General features: G+C 40.5%; 1 protein-coding gene across 1 annotated transcript; it reads left to right on the top strand.

Annotated features, from left to right (window-relative positions):
• Nucleotides 1-3,013: 3,013 nt before the first annotated feature.
• On the top strand, nucleotides 3,014-17,939 carry LOC306740085 (transforming acidic coiled-coil-containing protein 1-like; the record flags this gene model as incomplete). The annotated part of the gene is made up of 13 exons (XM_079222198.1): nucleotides 3,014-3,120; nucleotides 4,924-5,015; nucleotides 8,070-8,502; nucleotides 11,742-11,796; nucleotides 11,902-11,983; nucleotides 12,754-12,800; nucleotides 14,135-14,269; nucleotides 14,383-14,459; nucleotides 14,610-14,653; nucleotides 15,002-15,162; nucleotides 15,571-15,677; nucleotides 15,772-15,892; nucleotides 16,036-17,939. 13 exons carry the CDS (start codon nucleotides 3,014-3,016, stop codon nucleotides 16,099-16,101), a joined length of 1,527 nt encoding a protein of 508 aa, XP_079078324.1. The 3' UTR covers nucleotides 16,102-17,939.
• Between the last annotated feature and the right edge of the window lie 1,567 nt (nucleotides 17,940-19,506).

Raw genomic sequence — 19,506 nt, 5'->3', positions numbered from 1 at the left:
ATTCATTTTTAAGATATCTTGTTAACAATTGTTGGTCAGGGAAAATGTTGACCTGGCGCTGGAGCTATATAAAATGTTTTGATTTATATTTGTGACCTTCTGTCATCATACAGGGGATTGAGAGGAAATAGATAAATAGCCTGTGATAGTTGAGAAGCTTCTCTATTCCCTCTCTGTGTGCACACACATAGTTAGTTATCTCATCCAGTATCACATCCCCTCTGTTGTGGCTCACATACATGTTTATCCTTGCTGATTTATTCTTAGCTCAAAACCACACGTGCTGCTATCAGTCAAAATGTAATTGATGATTAAGGACGTACATTCTTGCTGGATTAACTGACGGCAAACAAACCTAACAGCCGGTGTTCGGTGTAAAGTGTCCATTCCTGTGTGCTAAAATGGCAGCTCTAGTTTGCATATTGTGTACTGTCTGTGTGGGTTTGCCACTGTTTCACTGTGTGCTATTTGTGGTTTCAAGGTATTACATAAGAGCTGATTCTTTTCCCTCTCTGTGTTTTCCTTCTTCTCTGTGGTTCGTGTCTGCCTGGGATAGAGTCAGGACTATTCCCACTCTGTTGAATATCTTAATGTGTCCAGAGCAAATCTCCTATGGCGATATAGATAATTTCATAAATTTTCAATCACGATACACATGAATATGTAGCATGTTTTCTGGTAATTCAATAAATACTCTATATGAAATGACCAAATGGTAAAGCCTTTTTTGTATACTCCTTTCATTATATTGCTTTATTATTATTATTGGTGGTGCAAAATAACAGTTTCAAATAACATTACAGAGAAAAAAATAATGAATAATAGTCTCGGCTATACTGACTATGTTTACATTCATGTACACACATTCAGGGTAATCAGATTAAGACATAGTTTGATTTAACCGCGCTAGGGTGTTCCCATGAGCATAAGTCTCACACATTTACATTGTCTGAGAAAAGTAAGTTAGTATGTGCTATTTATTATCAATTTAAAGGACATACTTAATGACTTTGTCACAAAGACAATGTTGAGTTATTGCCCAGCCTTTGTCCAGAGGCATGTTCTCAACTTCAAGGAGTAGCAGAGTAAACACAGGATGTCTCTTACTGCTCGAGGGGGTTTGTTAGCTTTCGGCAGATCTTGTCCACTGCTAGACGGACAGGTTAGTCCTCTCAGGTGTACTGACTGACAGATAAGGAAACAAAGGAGGGAAAGAAGACAATGTCAGGAATGTTTACGAAAAACAATCGAGCATTTCAGATGTCCGTCCTGCTCGAAAACTCAGTTGTTATCTATCCGACTCTCACTCCTCATTTTTAATGAATGCTTTTTTTTTCATCTGCCATGCCTCTAATTTGCTCCATTTTTCAGTCCGACTATCACAGATTGAACAGAGCTTCTTTCTCTGTGTTCACCAGTGTGTGACATTATTTTTTTAGCGTGTTTGTGTATGTACTCATCTATCTGCCTGCTTGTCTCTGGGGACCAGCTCAGTGTCATCAGTGGGAGAGCTCCTGTCTTTCTTTACATGTTTTCCACATGTGAGAAGTAAATAGCAGGAAAGGATCCTAAAAATGCATCTTTGCTGCTTCCCCTTTTTTCCCCCGCTCACCTTTTTACCCAGTGGCTGAACCATCCTCCCTTATTAGATTAGTCATGGTTCGTGTTTTTTCAAAGAACTCATCTCATTTGGCCTAGATGTGTGTGAGAGAAAGGCATGAATGTGAAAGCCTGGACTTAGAGTTACATAAGCCATCCATGAACAGCCTCAGAGGCACATGTGTGGGTGAAAGTGGGTGTGAGCAATGAGAGCTTTAATCCAAATGACTTTTCTGTCAGTCAGATGGGTAGTTGCACCGTTACGGTTGAATGTAGGTTTGCTGTATTGATTTGTGTGCCGTCTGGCCTGGATGTTTTCAGTTAACAATAGATCTTCTGTAGGCTTGGTCACACATGGAATTAACGGCTACATTTACAGTTCAGAATTGTTTAGATTATAGTGTTGCACAAGGTACATTCTTAGATCTTGTAAAACAATCTATTCAACTCTGTAGCTGTTGTCTCCCTTTATTTATCCACTGAAAATAGGCACAAGTTATTGATGGATTCTGCTGGGAGTTGGCAAGTAAACAAACCATTAACAACTCAAAATTAGGCCAAACGCGTCAGCAAGTCACATTTAGATAGTTAGGGCTTTACTGCATTTTATTATTTTAGTTTAAGGGAATTAGGGAGGGTGTCATTTCAGTGAAATGAGCTTTATTTGAAAGACAGGATACACTATGAGCTTTATATCCAGTCCAAACTCATCTCCTCCTACGTCTTTAAAGTATACTGGTAGCCACATCATTTCCTCCCCTGTTCTGGTTTCATTTCCTCCTTCTTAAGGACACAAATGTATGGTAGTCTGTCTGTCTGTCCCAGAGTAACCAGACTCTCCTTTGCCTCCAGACTCTCCCCCCTCTCTTCCCTCACAATCGGCAAACCCTTAAAGAATCAGGGAGAGGGGGAGGCAAACTCCTGAGAGCGAGTTAGTAAACATGCAGGAGCGGGGCGAGCCGATGTCTGTTAACCAGCTGATCGGCCACCCAGACAGAGAGGGAGGGGGGAGGAGTGACTACTGATGCTCCAGTAATCTGCACTGTGTGAGTCAGTGCTGTGGAGAGCAAAGCAGTAACAGAAACAGCAGCAGCAGCGTGAGACACGTTTCCCTCTCATGAGCGTCAACAACGCAGAACGGCAGGATGGGAAAGCTGAACAGTGAAGCAAGAGGAGGAAGTGAGCAAGTCGCGTAGAAAGCAAGAGTGACCGAAGCTGACGTAAGCGGGAGAGAGCAAAGAAGACATGTCGTCGGCTTCTTTTTGAGAGTCTGCTTTTTGAAGTAGCAAAGGACTGTGGAAGAGCATTGAATCGGTCTGACAGCAGTGACAATCTAAACGAGCCCAGAGGAAGAGGAAGTGTGCAATTTAATCTTGGAGGTGGCAGCAGGTTAAATACTCAACGTGCTGCAGGGATGTCTTGGTTGTCTCCGGTCCAGTGGGCCAAATGGACATGGTCAGCAGTGACTGGGGCTGCTGGGGACGAGGGGCAGCCCAGATCCAAGGATGACGGAGAGTACAAGTAAGACGGCTATGCCACAGTGTTTGTGTGTGTGAGAGAGAGAGAGAGAGAGAAAGAGAGAGAGAGAGATAGATGGTTTATTGGGTCAGTATAAGAAATAGAAACAGAGAATATCTGGGGAAAGGAATGAGTGATTCTCTGTGTTGCTTTAATAAACAGCACTAGATTAGATTTATTGTGTTCTTGTGTGAAGCCTTCAGATTCCCCTGAGTCATACTGACAGGTGGTGGATATATACACAAAGAGAAGAAACACACACACACACACACACACACACACACACACACACACACACACACACACACACACACACACACACACAAACAGTATGATGTGGCTGTATAATCTTGGATTCTTTCCTATGCCGTGGATCCCATTGTCATGGTCATGCTGTCATTGGCTTTAAGCAGATTCTTAGTCAAAATACAGTGACTCCATTTTTTTTGTCAGTCTCTGCTTTGTACCATCCTGTTTCTTTATAAAGCACCGAACCTGATGATATGTCTGTATCCAAGGCTTGTTTTTATACGTGTTTGTGTGTGTGGTGTGTGTGTGCGTGTGTGTGTGTGTGTGTGTGCGTGTGTGTGTGTGTGTGTGTGTGTGTGTGTGTGTGTGTGTGTGTGTGTGTGTGTGTGTGTGTGTGTGTGTGTGTGTGTGTGTGTGAAGGCTGTTTGGCAGTAGGGAACAGTTGCTGAAAGTTGGGGGATGGGAAAAAAAGCCACAGTTTCCAAAGCTTTTGATTTCTTTTTCTGTCCATTTCTAGTTTCTAAGTAACCATCCAAGAGTGCATCACTGGGACGTGATTCAGTGTGTGTCTCTCTGTGCATGTGTCTCTCTGTGCGTGTGTCTCTCTCTGTGCGTGTGTGTGTAGGGTGGGGGGTGGGTATGTATATTAGGATTAGCTCTGTCTCCAGTGTGTATGAATGTGTTTGTGTGAACTGGTATCAGAGATGGAGTGTGGTTGGGTTTTGGCACTGAGAGCTTTGTTTCTTCTCGTGCTGTTTTTCATTATAGTGCGGACGTTTTGATGTGTGTTCAAGCGGCTGGGAACGGGTACACACACACACACACACACACACACACACACAACCACATAAACTCTCACTCCCTGTCGCTCCTTTTCTTTTTGTCTCTCCACAGTTCAGGCATAAATTTAGTCTGGGTGCCTAGGCAGCTGACACAGCAGACCAAAAACTGTGTGTGTGTGTGTGTGTGTGCGTGCGCGCGTGTGTGTATTTGTGTGCGTGTGAATGACTCTGGTTGGACACAGTGTGTCCTTATTAAGGGGCAAAGGATGCAGGTGGCCTTGTAGGACTTCACTTCCTCTCCTCTCCCTTCCTCCGACTTCCTTTAAAATAAAAGCAGCTTGTTTATTTTGAGCTGTTTTGAACTCAGAACTATATTGTCACTTTCATGTCACTTTAAGAAAACTGAAGATTGATATTTGAAAGCCAATGCTTATTTCTGAGAAATACTTTGACACTGCAACACACAATCCAGACTTTCATTGTTATATTTAATTTAGTAGCTGTAGCATGTATATGTAGATATGTAGACTGTTCAACATTTTCAATGCCTCTGTTCTTTAAAGACAGTAGACTGCTGTTTTATATGTAGCTGTAAAACAGGCAACAGGATTGTTTTTTTATCACATCTCACTCATGAGAATAGTACATTTTGTTTTATAGATCATATTTGTCAGTTACAGCACATTTTCAATTTCAAACTGGAGATTTTTATCTTTTTATTTCCCTATGAATAGTGTTTTAATGTCTTCCTCTCTCTCTCTCTCTCTCTCCTCAGTTCAGACTCGGAGGGGACTTTTGAGACTCCGGAAGCCGAGTCTCCAGGTGTTGTGAAGCTACTCAGCCAACTGGACAACTCCAACCACTCAGGTGAGATGGCTCGGTGACCCAGGGCTCTTACACTGTTCAAACTCTGTCACACCTGAACAATTACATTGGATTTATATTCTCAGGCTAGGCTTGGTATCAAGCCTCAATGTTTTCTGGTACCAACTGAAATGTGTCTGTAGCATTAGCCTGATATTGTTTGTTTATTCTCTGATCAAGTCAAGAATGTGTTTGTTTTTTTAGGCAAAGTACTCGTATCGCTGCTTGTGTTTTGACTTAAAATAGTTACTTAACATTAGGCGAGAAACAGCAGTTTCACTGCCCAGCTGTAATCACACCCAACAATGATGTCACCGTGTCCAGGAGTGCACCTGTACACCTTAGTTGTCCAGTATTTGAGATATTGTTCTTAAAGAAATGGGTTATTTTTTAAGGGGATCTGACACAGTGCAGTGTGTGAGAAAGTTAAATGCAGATTAAATTCATTGTAAACATCCTGTTAGACATGCACTACATAATTGCTCTGCGTGTTTTGTATGGCTTAGCTGGTTGGAATCAGACACGTTTTAACCACAGCAGGTGGGAAACTGTGCCAGATAATCTAATAGGAGAGAGATTAATGTGTTCATTATTGAGTCTAGTTTGTAAATGATAACAGTCTCCTTTTAATGCTAAACCAGTCACATGCTCTGTACAAACTCTGTGTCTGTTTCATGAATAAAAGATCGACTCTGTGGAGTAACCAATATTCTGGTTGACTGTAATTAATTCTGTTTCTCTCTCACTTCCTTCTCTGTCTGGGTTTCCTCTTTCGGAGATTTTTGAAACTGTCATAAAGCCTGATGTTGTAGTTGTTGCTAGGCCCTGTGGTGGTGTGTACTCCACATGACTGGGTGTGGTTCCTCTACATCTGTTCTCTTTCTCCAAAGGATGTGTGTGTGTGTGTGTGTGTGTGTGTGTGTGTGTGTGTGTGTGTGTGTGTGTCTGTGTGTGTGTGTGTGTGTGTGTGTGTGTGTGTGTCTAAAATTACCCAGACGCTGACATAAACTTGCATTAATTGAATGTATGATGTAATAACACACAAGCGTTCAGCCATGACAAAGATGTGAGAAGCTGTTACTTGCCCAAAGTGAAACCACAATGACTTCATTCATGTTCTGAGCAAGTAGAGAAGAATTACAAAAGAATATAGGAGAGTCGTCTTAGTGGTATTATTCTGTGTGAGCTTTGCAGTGTGAGTGTGAGTGTTTTTCAGTAACAGGGAGTCCTGTGTTTCAGCAGCAGAGTGACTCAACAGAGACCGGCCTGCTGCTGTGCTCGTTAGCTTGCTGTTCACGGGATGTGTGAGGACACAGGATGTGAAGTTCTCGGAGAGAAGCCATTTTAAGTGTTCTAACAGGAGATGGAGAAGCCAATTCAAGTTTAAATCCCTGAATGACAGATACAACCATTAAGCAGCCACAGGATGGGGATGTTTTACTGTTCTGGGACAGAGATGTTGAAGTAAGGATTGAGATCTGCTTGTCATTGAGTCTGCCCTGCCTGCAGTGGTTCTTCTTCTAACTTTCTGACAAGAGCTTCTCAGTTGCCTCCCTCTGAAGCTCAGTACTGTGGCGTGCCCCAAGGGTCGGTCCTGGTCCTATTCTGTTTGCTTGGTATAAATGTACCTTTGGCCAGATAATAAGTAATTTCATAGGCATCTCCCATGATCATCGCTATGCAAATAATATTCGATAAGGCATTGTCTTTAACCAATATAATCAATATTTCTGTCTTAACAAGTGACAATGTGAAAGCATTGTACAATTGGTCACTCGTAGTGATGACCCTACAGCAAATGAACACCTGATTCTGCAGCTCCCCTTAGCTTGACAGAGTTTCATAGCTCTCTGGCCCTTTATTTTCCTTTTTACCGTCATCATAGTGCCATTTACGGCCAGAGCAGGCAGCTATTTTCAATCGAAACCTAGGTGTCATTATAGACAAGGCACTGACTCCTTACAGTGTTTCATTTCTTCTGGATTTTTCAAACTGAAAATATTGAAAAAATCAGTCCCATTGTGTTTTCCGTTGCCCGTCTCGACTATTATAACTTCTTCTTCACCTGCCTGAGCCAAGCAATGGATTGTATAAGATGTTCAAAATTCCCCTGTTAAGCTATTGACCAGGTTCTCTAAAGACTTGTATGTGACACCGATGTCGATTTCTTTAAACATATATTTACAATTAGATTAAAGACTCTTGTGATGATTTTAGAGTGAGTCGCCAGCCTAGATAATACCAATATTTATAATAACTTTATTTATACAGCACTTTTAAAACCAGAGTTTACAAAGTGCTCTACAGAGAAGCGTAGTCATACATAACGTCAATGCTGGTTAACAAAAAAGAACCATACCACAAAGTCAATGAATACAACAAAACCAAACAAATAACCAAAAAGAGCAAATAGAATAGAAAAACAAAAAATAAACAAAACAAACAAAAGAAAAACAGGGGAGCAAAAGAACTGCATAAAAGGACAACATCACTTTTAAGAACTGATTTAAAAGAAGTTTAAAGAACTGATTTAAAAGAAGTTATTGATTCTGCAAGCCTTATCTCCACAGGTAAGTCGAGGGGCCCTAATGGCCTCGACTTTGGAACGGCCAGAAGGGCCCCACCTGAGGATCTAAGGCTGGGAGTTGGCTCATATGCGGCTAACATTTCAATAATGTAGCTTGGGGCCAGACCCGGGCGTGCTTTAAAAGTGATCAGTAAAATCTTAAAATCAGTTCTAAAAATCGATGCAATAGGTCTAGATGCAGTCCTATGTCACCAGCAGGTCTCTAAGGTTCTCTGATCAGACTTTGTTGGTTATTCTTCGCTTCAGACTGTTTTTATCTCCCACGACAAAGATATGGACAATGTGGGCTTCTTTAAAGAAAAAGAAAAAAAGATTTAAGATACCTTCTTTATGTTGTTTTTTTTACTCTTCTTAGTTTTCTTAAGTCTCTATTATATGTCTGTTGTCTCATTTTATTATTTTTGACCTTCTGTCCTTGAGAGGTTATATATAAACTTAGTTACATACTTACTTCTCTTGTGTTTTCACAGTTCTTCCTGATGTTGCAAACCACTTTCTGGACAAGAACTGCAACCAGGATGTCGGCCCAGTTTCATCCCAAGAGGTTGATTCCCTTAACAACCTCAGCGGATCCTCACCTAACGACCGCAACTTTAGTTTGGACCAGAACCTCAACCTGACCCTCAACAGCAATCCCAGTCCTGGAGGGGGCCTCTCGCCATCCAGCCCTCTGTCCCAGCCTCAAGCCCTCCGGCCCCCATCATTGTCCTTCCTTTCCCCGCTAAACAAACCAGATCCTTCCGAGGTGGACGACCAGGCTCCGGTGACGTCTGACTCCAGCCCAGACTCACACTCAATCTCCAGTCGTGACATTTGTGTGGATGCCGACTTGCTTAATGGCAACATCAACTCCAACACACAAAACACAAAATTTGCCTGTGAGACCAACGGCACAATTATCACGTGAGTAAAACAAAAGTACACAAAGGCCTCTTCAGCAGTCAGTCAGTGGCTGAAACTAAACTAATATGACTCACAGATTTTCAAGCTGAACAAACAGCGCTTTCTCTTTTATGGCTGCAGGACATTAATGAATGCTTGCTATTGTTCACAAGTAACCTAAAGGAATCAAAGTGTTCCTGTTATCAACAACAGTGTCGACCTGTTGTGTATCTTCAGATGTTGTTTTTCTCCTGTTCATCCATTCATTCCTCACCAGCGTTATTAGAGTTTAAAATGTTTTATTATTTTAGTTTTGGTTATCTTTTTCTCTTCTTTTTTCACTGACATTTTTTGTTCAGTTTTCAGGTGGATTAGTTTTTGATTTGCCTGCATTCTTTTCAAAGAGGCAGATTGAGGGAAGTTTTTCAATGTTTATAGCTGGAAGTATTTCTATTTCTAACAACTATGTTTTGCTTGTTGACAGAAAATGTTCTATGAACGGTTAAGAGAAGTTTAAGTGTCAAACAATGCCCTCTTGTGGTGTTTTCTGTTCAGTTTCCTTTTAAAGAAGAATCATCATTGACATCACTATTGTCTGCATTGATCCCCCAAAAAACAACACAATTGTAATTATTGACTTTTTTTATATATACAGCAATGAACTGCTGACCACAGTTTTTGTCACAAGAAGACCACTTGCTCGGTTGGTAATTTTTCAGTTCTGGGCCCTATTCCTCGTACCTGGCTTACTGAGTTAGCTGGATAATTTGCAGGATAAGATGAACACCACACGCCCAGCCGAGCATTGGCCGTCTCACATACTGTATGCATAGCCTGGATCACAGAGTGTATGCATACTGGATCACAGCCTTGAGCTTTTTTGCGACTGGTACATGTTTGTACAGTGTCGGCGATGTGGAGAACATCGGGAAACGTTTATTTAGCGCTTAAGAAACTTATGGATGTGTTGAAAGCACTCATAATTATATGACAGTGTTATTAGTACACCATACATATCATTATTGTATAACATGATTATGGTGGACTCATGATAAGAATAGAGAGAATCACACACAATGTATTTTCAATGCTTCAATTGATTGAATTTCTGATTATGAATAATACATACATGATCCGCCCATTCAAACTCCTAGTTATATGGTAATCTACACATACATGTATATACATGTAGTACATACATATACTACATATACTACATATAGTACATGTATCACTCCCTCCAGGAAATACACGACGCCTCGTGGTTCTTATGGTACTGATGAATTATTTATTCTTCAACGTGCCTCTGTCGACACCACCGTCATTAATCCACCGTCGAACTGTTTAAAGACATTTCAACACAAAACAAGTTGGCGTTCACGTTACCCTGTTTGCACGTAAATATGCGCGATGAATTAACACAACGAACATACACCGCTGGCTGCACAAAACTGAGAGGGAAATGGGTCCACTTGGAAAACAATAATACTTGAAATTAACACTTTGTCACTTTAACTTATAACTTTTAGCGGAGTAAAACATCTGCTGCTGCACATGTTTTGGAGCTTGTCACAACTAAATGCGTCCCAGCACAAACATAGGACGTAAAGATGGTTCCTATCACATGTAAATAGAAAACCAAAATCAATATACAAGAAACAAGTTGTACAAATAATAATATGTAAACAAGCGTATTAAATAATGACATAAATAATATTTGTGGCAGTTAAAACATGACAGATACGCGCATACAGTACATATATCCTCATAAGTATATATTAATTTGTATAATACTGCCAGCAGGCACATTTAAATAAATATAATCTGATTGATTTGGGTGATGAGGCACTTAAAATTAGCCGATACATTTTTCCAACACTTACGCATTTAACTTGTCGGATATTTTGCGATGCTTATGTCTAGCCATCGCAGCGGAGGCGACGTTATGCTGCATTCACAACAGAAGCGTTGCGAATATTCATAGCCTGACGTCAATCATCTCGATAATTTAAAATTGATTATAGGACATTTGATCGACTTTGTTGAACCAGGTACGAGGAATGGGGCCAAGTTCTGTGCACCAAGATGTTCAGATTTGTTAGAAGTTGGTTCAAATCAATCTGCACTAAGATTAGTTTTAGTGATTTGACATGGACAACTCAATACTCAATACAGTAACAGGCTTTTAAATTACATATGTGATGGGTTGCATCTTTAGGCCAATATACTGTGTATGCAGTATAGTACCTTTCCATTACATTAGACATGGTCCATATCGCAGCTTTTAGATAACGATACATTTCTATAGGCAGTTTATTTTATTGACAATTGTAATTTGTTGGAGGGTATGCCTGCCGTCATTTACGTGTAATGGCTTTCTTGATTTGCAACCAAAAATATTTTTGATATTCATCCTGGTTTGTTCAAAATGTTTTGCAGATAATAATTTAACAAAAGAACAATCAACTTGTGTTCCAAATACTTGCATTATCTCTTGCCAATATTAAATATTAAAGGACAAGCAGGAAATATTAGATTTTTAGTTTAAAGCTCTTATCAAATTGATACGTTGGTTTAAAGAGACAAACCAGTTTAAACAAAACTGTCACCTGTCTACTTTTTGTCTTGTTTTGTTTATTTACTTAACTATAATAACCCTGCACTCCCTTTGTCTTTAACTTAACGCATGTCCCGTCCTCTCCTCTCTTTCCTTCAAACCTGTCATTCTGTTTCCCTTCTCACTGTGTGGCATCAGGACTGCTGAGCAAGTCCATTTCCTCTGTGTTCTGTTGTAAGTACTGTATAACTGTGTGTGTGCAGACATGTGTGTGTTTGTAACCTCAGTCCTTGTTCTTGAAACAAGTCCCGGTCCAGGCTCATCTGATCTACATTGTCCTTCAATCACAGACTGGAGGTGAAAAGTAGGAATAACTAGAGTAGAGGAGATAGAGAGTGGTAGTGGAAACTCTGTCATTCCCTCTGGCGCTCTGAACAACTGCTCTCGCTCTTATTTAAATTTGGCAACAATCTCTTTCATTAATCTGCTTTTTGTGCTGCGTGATTCAGTACTTCAGGCAGAGCATGCAAACTCAGTGCACACACAGAGCAGAGCAATGAGGTCTGGCTGTCAGGATGTCTGTCTCTCCTGCTTTCTCTTCCCATCAGCACACCTGCACACATGTACACACATGCAGATGTATGATCAAGTTAGTGTTGACGCTGTTGTTGTTATTTACTTTTGTTATTACTTTCATTCACAGGAACTCCTGTAAAGTGAAGCAGACCCAGCCGATGCAAAAGGACTTCAGCGGACAGGTAGGAACTGATAATGTACCGACTGCTCATCTGACTCGTGTCATAATTTTATCTCTAGAAGCTTCACGCAGTCAGCGTGGCTGATTATATTTGCGTCTGTTAAAGGATGACCATCATGGATACCACGCCACAGACGAGGAGAAGTTGGCGAGCAGTGCCAGTGTTAAACCAGACAAGGACCAAAGCGGTGAGTAACAGGATCAATGAAGATTGATTTTAATGTTGTGCCACTGAAACAGTAGTGAATAGCTCAGTTAACAGTTCGGGACTCTACTCTACATTTAGACAGCATTCCTTAGCTTCGCTCGTCATCTTTGCCGAACTGTTACAGACACACAACATTCATTTTTAACGAGCAAGATGACAGTCCAGTTGTTCAGAGCGACAGTAAGGATTGTCTGCTTTGATAAATCACTGTCAGATTGTATGATCACACAGGTGCCTTCAGGCGGCATGTGACTCAGCTTTAGTTTCTGACCAGTCTGATCTTAGCGGACCGCACTGTTACAGATGTTGCATAACGGCATCACATGCAGTAGCTTGAGTTTTTTTTGTTTCTAAGCCATGATATTTGTTATTTTTTTACAGATATTTGTATGAGTAAACACAGTGCCTTGACACTCATTGTGAGTCATAACTCAATTGAAAACAAACTGCCAGGGAGTGGTGTGAGTTTATTTTAACGTAAGACTTAAGTAAAACATATAACTACATATTAAAAAGATAATATTGCATATTACAAGTCATGAGTATATTAATTAATTAATCAGCAGTGCCTATGAGCACATGGTTATAGAATAATATTTATAATGAGAAAAACAATTGGAGAAAATGTTGTACTACTTCTCATGTACTGCCACCTGTTGACCATGATGATGAACTATATTACATTATAGGCCACAGCATCTCTGATCCTTAATTCTTATTAACATGAGTTTCACTTTCTTCCCATTCAAGACTGCCAGGTGACATCAAAACCTGAGGACTCAGACTGCTGCTCAGTGGTAAATAGATACTACAATAAATCATTCATGTCCTTTCCCATATATGTGCTGCGTCAGGCCCATATACAGCCTAATTGTTTTCCATAGTGGTACAATCTCATGCCTGTAACTTTTGTCATAAGCAACAGAAGCAATGTGATGCCAGCAGTGACCACTAGGTAGAGATGAAGCACTCTTTTCTTAGGCCCAATCTCAATTTCCACCCTTAAGCACTCACGGACTCTGAGGCACGCTCATGCAAAGTCCTTGAGGGTTTAGGGGTGTCACATTGTCACATCGTCGAGTGCTTGAGGGCTCTCTGGCAGACATGTTGACCCCTTGATGAACCCTTTCCGTAAGTCGGCATTAGATGCCGACTTTGCCGGTGACGTCAGTGAGTCTCTGAGGGTTCAGGGTTTGGGGGTTTAAGGGGGACATTGGGATTGGGCCTTAGTTAAACTAGAGACAGTTATTTGGTTAAACTAAACTGTCCCCATCAGTTGCAGATAAAAACAACGTTGACAAGTCGAGATGTGTCCCAGCATTATATTTGACTTGTCACTGTATTGTTCACATTGTGTTCAGCTCTTTGTACTTTTTTTCTGATTTTAATTTGGTGATATTTACACAGTAAATTAAACATTGTGCAGGTAGACTGTGTTGTGACTGAAATATAAATAGTGCAGTTTTGTGTTTGGAGACACCAGCATTATTATCTCAAGCTGCAGTATGATCACCTGCTGATATGATGGCCAGCAGGAGGTACTTAGTGTCTGCCACCACGTTCATGTACTCAAGTGACAGATGGATTTAGATTAGCATTCAGGACATTAGAATATGACTAATGTCATAATCCAGGGCAGGCCATAATGAGAGAGGAGAGAGACAGGGAGAAAAATAAGAAGAAGAAGAAAGGATTGAGATGTGTAGGAACACTGATTTGAAAGGCAAGAGGGGTACAGGGTGAAAAAGGAAAATGTGAGAAATTTGAGAGGATAAAAAAAAGATGATCGTCATAATTTTCAGTTTATTCCAGTCATAAATGTTCCTTTTTGTTTGTTTCTCTCAATAATTGATCCATTCTAACTAATTGGTGATCCAAACTAGAGCTAAAAACGTGCAGTGGCTGTCATTTTTATTTTATGTATTTTAAGACAATATTTAACACAAAACTAATGATGAGAAAAACTGAATAAAAAGAGGAATTTATTTTACTTTAAAGGCATAGGATTATGGCAGTAATAATGAATTATACATGTGCTTTTGTCACAAATTTAAATTATTAAAGTTTAGGTGGGCTTGCCCGCCATTAAACTATCGGATGTACAATTAAACTGATTTTCTTCTGCCATCAGCAGTTTGAAGACCCATGCAAATTGAAGAACAAGCCAGAGGGAAGTGAAATGCAGAAAACAGGAAGTCAGGTCCTGGATTCCATCTGCATCAGTGAGGCAGAAAAACAGGCCGTTCTCACCCTCATAAGAGAGGAGGTAACTCATCGAACATTAAATATGACATCAATATGTTTGTTTTCGTCTAAATGTGTCGCATAAGCGTTTTCTTTGAATGCACAGCTCTGCTCACAGTAGACGTCTCATTTCAGATGATCACCAAAGAGGCAGTAGCCAACGATTGGAAGAAAAGGTACGAGGACAGCAGACAAGAAGTCAGCGAGATGAGGTGAGACAATCTGTTGCTTTGTGCTTTTTACTGAGCCATCACTGATGGATTTTGAAGGTGGTCATGTGAGGTCTTGATAAATCGAAACATTCCGTCTCCAGTCTGTCATCAGGTTAAGTGAGGCTTATCATGTGTTTTGTCTTATTACAGGAAGATTGTTGCAGAATATGAGAAGACAATCGCTCAGATGATCGGTGAGTAGGAATGTTAAAAACTACAATCTATCTACAATTGTGTGGTCAGACTTCTATTTTTCATGTAACTCTTTATTTTACTGGTTGTGCTAATGAGTTTAGTGCCACAGTGTAATTTGTGTCATCTTCTAATGTGAGTGTCCTGTTTTACTGACTTATGTGCAGTAACTTTAATCCACATTCTCTTGTATTAGGAGTGAGAAAGCAGCTATTTGTTTAACATATTTAACTTTTTTTGTGATTGTACCCTCCGTTTGAATGCAATGTTTTATGCTGTTACCAGACGGAATACCATGAATAAATGATTGAGCACTCCGCAATAATTTATTTCTTCTTTGCTCTTCTCAGAGGACGAGCAGCGCAACAACCAGAACTCCCAGAAGGCTTTGCACACTGTGACAACGGAGAAGGAGTCTGCTTTGGCAGATCTGAACTCTGTGGAACGCTCTCTCTCTGATGTGTTTCGGCGTTATGAAACTATGAAGAACACCCTGGAGGGCTTTAAGAAAGTAAGTGGTGTCACAACCCGGCTCAAAGACTGCAACATGAAGTTGTCATAGGACAAGTTCATGTCCAGATAACTGCTCAAGGAAAGTATGGGTTTAAAATGCTGAGGCTATCAGCTGATAGTAGCTCAAACTGGAGGGATCTAGGAGGATTAAAGTCAGAATAAGGGTAGAAGGTTTCCCTCTGATTGGGGCAGTGGTCGCCTAGAGGTGAGAGCAACAAGAGCTTACACTAAAGGTCACTAGATAAACCTGGCCCTGAAAAAACATTATCTTACTCAACAACTGCTTCAAAATTAAATCCCTCGATTAAAGAAGCTAACCCCAACATCTTGTCCTCCAGTTGACCCGCAGCTGGTTTAGAGAAGTAATAACTAGTAGTAATAGTAATTTTTTTTTTTCCTCGTACAGAATGAGGAGGTGCTGAAGAAGTGTGCTCAGGAGTATCTGGCCAGAGTCAAGCAGGAGGAGCAGAGATACCAGACACTTAAACTCCATGCTGAGGAGAAACTAGACAAGTATGTAGAGATTAAAAGGAAATCCGTTATAACAAATCAAAACTTTTCCATGTTTGAGATCATGTACATTTCCCTCATTCCACACATCTCTCAGGGCCAATGAGGACATTGCTCAGGTGCGTGCAAAGGCGAGCTCAGAGAACATGGCGATGGCCGCCAGTTTGAGGAAGGAACAGATGAAGAACGAGTCTCTGGAACAAGCTCTGCAGCAGAAGGTAACGGGCATCCTCATCTTCCTGCATGCTAATTCTACAGGAAACTTTTAGTTCTTATATAAATACACATTAAAAAAGATTTGCCGTGTTTGCACACTGTAGCATATAGAGATGCATATTCATCCTTTGTTGTGTTGTCATAGAATCAAGAGATGGAGGAACTCACTAAGATCTGTGACGAGCTGATTGCCAAAATGGGAACAGACTGAGAGACTCTCCCTGTGATCGGCCACTCGGTCCCTCCCGTCCTGCCTAGCAGCAACGCCCTGTGCGCGCCCTCAGCCATCTGCCAGCCCTGCATCACAGAGACTGCTTATTTACAGATGTCTAAAGTAACTCAATGTATACTACAATTGCACTACTTGTGATCTGAATCAAGAAGGTTCTCTACATGCTAATAATTGATCTAGTTGGGACTCTAATGTGTATGTGATCACGTTGTTTTGTTTGCATTTTTTTTGCATCTGGACCTCTGTTGCTTTTGCCCATCATGCCAGTGAGCAACAAACTTCTTGTGACTCAATTTACATTCCCAGCAGCTTAACAGCTACATTTCCAGCAACTCCTGGGATGACATCATGCAGGCGGGGGTTGTTTAGGAGTTACATATAGGCATGCTCGCTTTGACAAGGATTGTTATTAAAGCAACAATCCATTAAATGTATTTTTCTATAAAGTAAACAAGGATTTTACTCTGAAAGAGCAGAGCTCAGAGCTATTGTGTCGGGCAGAATGACGTCAGGGTCAAAGTCAGGCTGCACAAGAACTGTAGGAAAGGATTAAGGATTATTTGGGGAAATACAGTAGAGCCCAGAGGCCTTGGTTTGTTCAGGAGAGACATTGAAACCAGACTGAGTTTGGAACACATGTCAGTAAAACTAAAGCTGCAAATAATTCAAAGCATTTGCTTTACCTGGATTCTGGACAAATCAAGTAGCAGCGGAAAGTTTATCAGTCACAAGTATAATAGCTGGACAATCATAGCCTTTACTGTAATTATATAAACTTAGTAGCATTGTCTTGTCTGAAGTCAGTAAAGACAAAAATGTATGTTGAAGAGAAAAGAGGGCAAAGATAAATTGACTCCACCATCACCGTATGTCAACTATAATTTGTCAAGGATTCTGAACAAAGGAAAAACATTAAAGCATAGTGACTATATTTTGGTTGAAGGTATTTTAATATTTGAATTATAAGGAAAGCAAGTGCTGCAATATGTCAACAATTATTTTCTTCTTAAATCATCACTGTGTAGAGTGAGTGTCCACTAATCACATTTACCGCCAACCAAGAAGGAAACTTAAGTGTTGAATTGCTTTGTAAGGTTTTTTTTTTTTTATCTGTTGCTTATGTGTGATGAAAATGTGACCTCTCATGCCTGTATTTACAGCACTGCACTAACTATTCAGTTTCTTTGCATGATTATTTTCATAGCTTTGTATTACCACACCAGTTAAACTTGTTGTGTAGTTATGACGTAGGAGGCTGTGATTTAGTAACTGGGTATCAGTGAAAATATTATAGAACTTGATTCATATGAGAGAAAATAACTTTTCCATACTTGCCTTTTTCTCCAGAATTTCTTTTTCTTTCCATTTACCAAAATGAGCCAAAAGTGTCAACAATCTGTGTTTATTGAAGGCTCAACACAAACCACTATTTACTACTATAAGTATAAAATATGCAAATCCATAACTTGAATCAGGCAATATTTGTGTCAAAGAAACTGAAACAAGACAAATCAACACTCAGTTCATATGGAGTCAGTCACTATTGAAAAGTCTGACACCCAGACTCGTTACTGTCTCGTAGATTTATGACACAATTCCACTGATGCGCCACAGTTTATATTTGTTTCATTCAAATTTTACATTACCTCTTGTTACTCAGATGAAAGCAAGCTGTGCTTTACAAAATATTGTTTTGTCACTTTAGCCCATTTCTTTAAATATTGTTTTGTAAATTAGAAATGAGGTTGACACTTTGAGGACTAACAGCGTGAGTGTGTGTACATTTGCCTGAATAAAAATAAATATAATTTGTTCTAACTATAAGTTGGTTTTCCTTTACTTGCGTTTCTGCATTTTTTCTTTTCATTGCCTTCACAGACTCAAAGCAGAAGTGTATGAATTCTCACAGTGTGTGTGTGTGTGTGTGTGTGTGTGTGTGTGTGTGTGTGTGTGTGTGTGTGTGTGTGTGTGTGTGTGTGTGTGTGTGTGATGTTATCAGTATGTGTGTCGTGGCCTCATCTTTAGGCTGAGCACTGGTAATGAAACAGTGTTTACATCTCTACACTTTCGACACACACTCACACAAACTAACACACTCTTTCACATCCCAGCTGAGGCAGTGATGTAAGAGACCTTGTGCTTTATTGTGCTGCTTCATTCTGTACTATCACTATTTGAAAACTGTCAGTAGTTATACAAACAGTGTTGTAGAATCAATACTCAAAGAAATAAACTCGAAATCCTTCCTGAACTGTAACTGTGTCTCCCTGTTAAAGCTTGCTCGGTTAAGTCCATTACCACGGCCTGCTGGCTGTGCAGCATAGATGGAGATTACAGAGATAAGTCCTTAATGCCCTTAGACACCTTCCTGTGCCTAAAGACCCTTCTCCACCTCAACCCCTCGTGTTCCCTCTATCAGAGACTCCTCTCAGCTCATCCACTCTTTCTCTGGGCTCTAGAAGACACAGTGACCATCGGCCCGTTGCCATGAGGACTACTCTGGCTCTGCTGCTCCTCATCGCTCTGGCATGCCACAGTAAGTTTCTACAGCACTGATACCAACACTGGATTTGGGGGTTTCAGCATTGGGGAAAGATTTAGTTAATAGCTGGCAGACTAATTGCTGAGAAGTTACAGAAGCATTGTGACACAGGAAATGCAGGATTTTTGGTTCCAAAAAGCAGATATTGGTTAAAGATTGCTGAGCAGCAAAGCCGTTTTAACTTGAGGTCTGCACAATTTGGGCCTTTTTTTATACCATTCCACACAGATTTAAACCTGCATGGCTCGACCATGTTCATGTTGTGGCATGATGAAGAAATCTATCTAGTAGTGTAATACAACAGGTTGTTGTGACATACAGCAGCTTTCATTGTGTGCCTATGTGTCCCTGTCATAAATTTGAGGAGGAGTCTGACAGCCTCTACTGTTGTGTGTAGGGTGTGCTTGCAATGCATACTGAGGTAAATTAACTATTAATACGAACATATGGTTGTGTGTCTGCTTGCTTTCACCCGCCTGTGAACATACATTCTTAGTCTCAAGTCAGGTGTTCTCTCCTGTTCTGTCTGCAAAGGCAACGCCCTCAAATGTCACACATGCGTGGCGTCCAATGAGGACGACTGCAACCGGCAAGGCTCCACCTTCTGCCCTCAGTATGCTGACGCCTGCTCCACTATCACAGGACCCAGTGAGTAAACAAACACACAAACACACACTGAGGAAAACATGCAAAGTAAGTATGATTTGGTGGAATAAAGTATTGTCAAAGCCTCAGGCATGTGTGTAGTAGCAGTTTGAAGAAGTCAGTAAAGTTTATAATAGTGCACACCCATAACCCTAACCCATAAAGTCAGCCTCTCATCATTTGAGGTTACTGGATGT

The sequence above is a fragment of the Taurulus bubalis genome, assembly GCF_910589615.1.
Source record: "Taurulus bubalis genome assembly, chromosome: 8".
Lineage (NCBI taxonomy): Eukaryota > Metazoa > Chordata > Actinopteri > Perciformes > Cottidae > Taurulus > Taurulus bubalis.
Note: the sequence above shows the minus strand (reverse complement) of the source record. Positions and strands in the feature narration are given on the sequence as shown.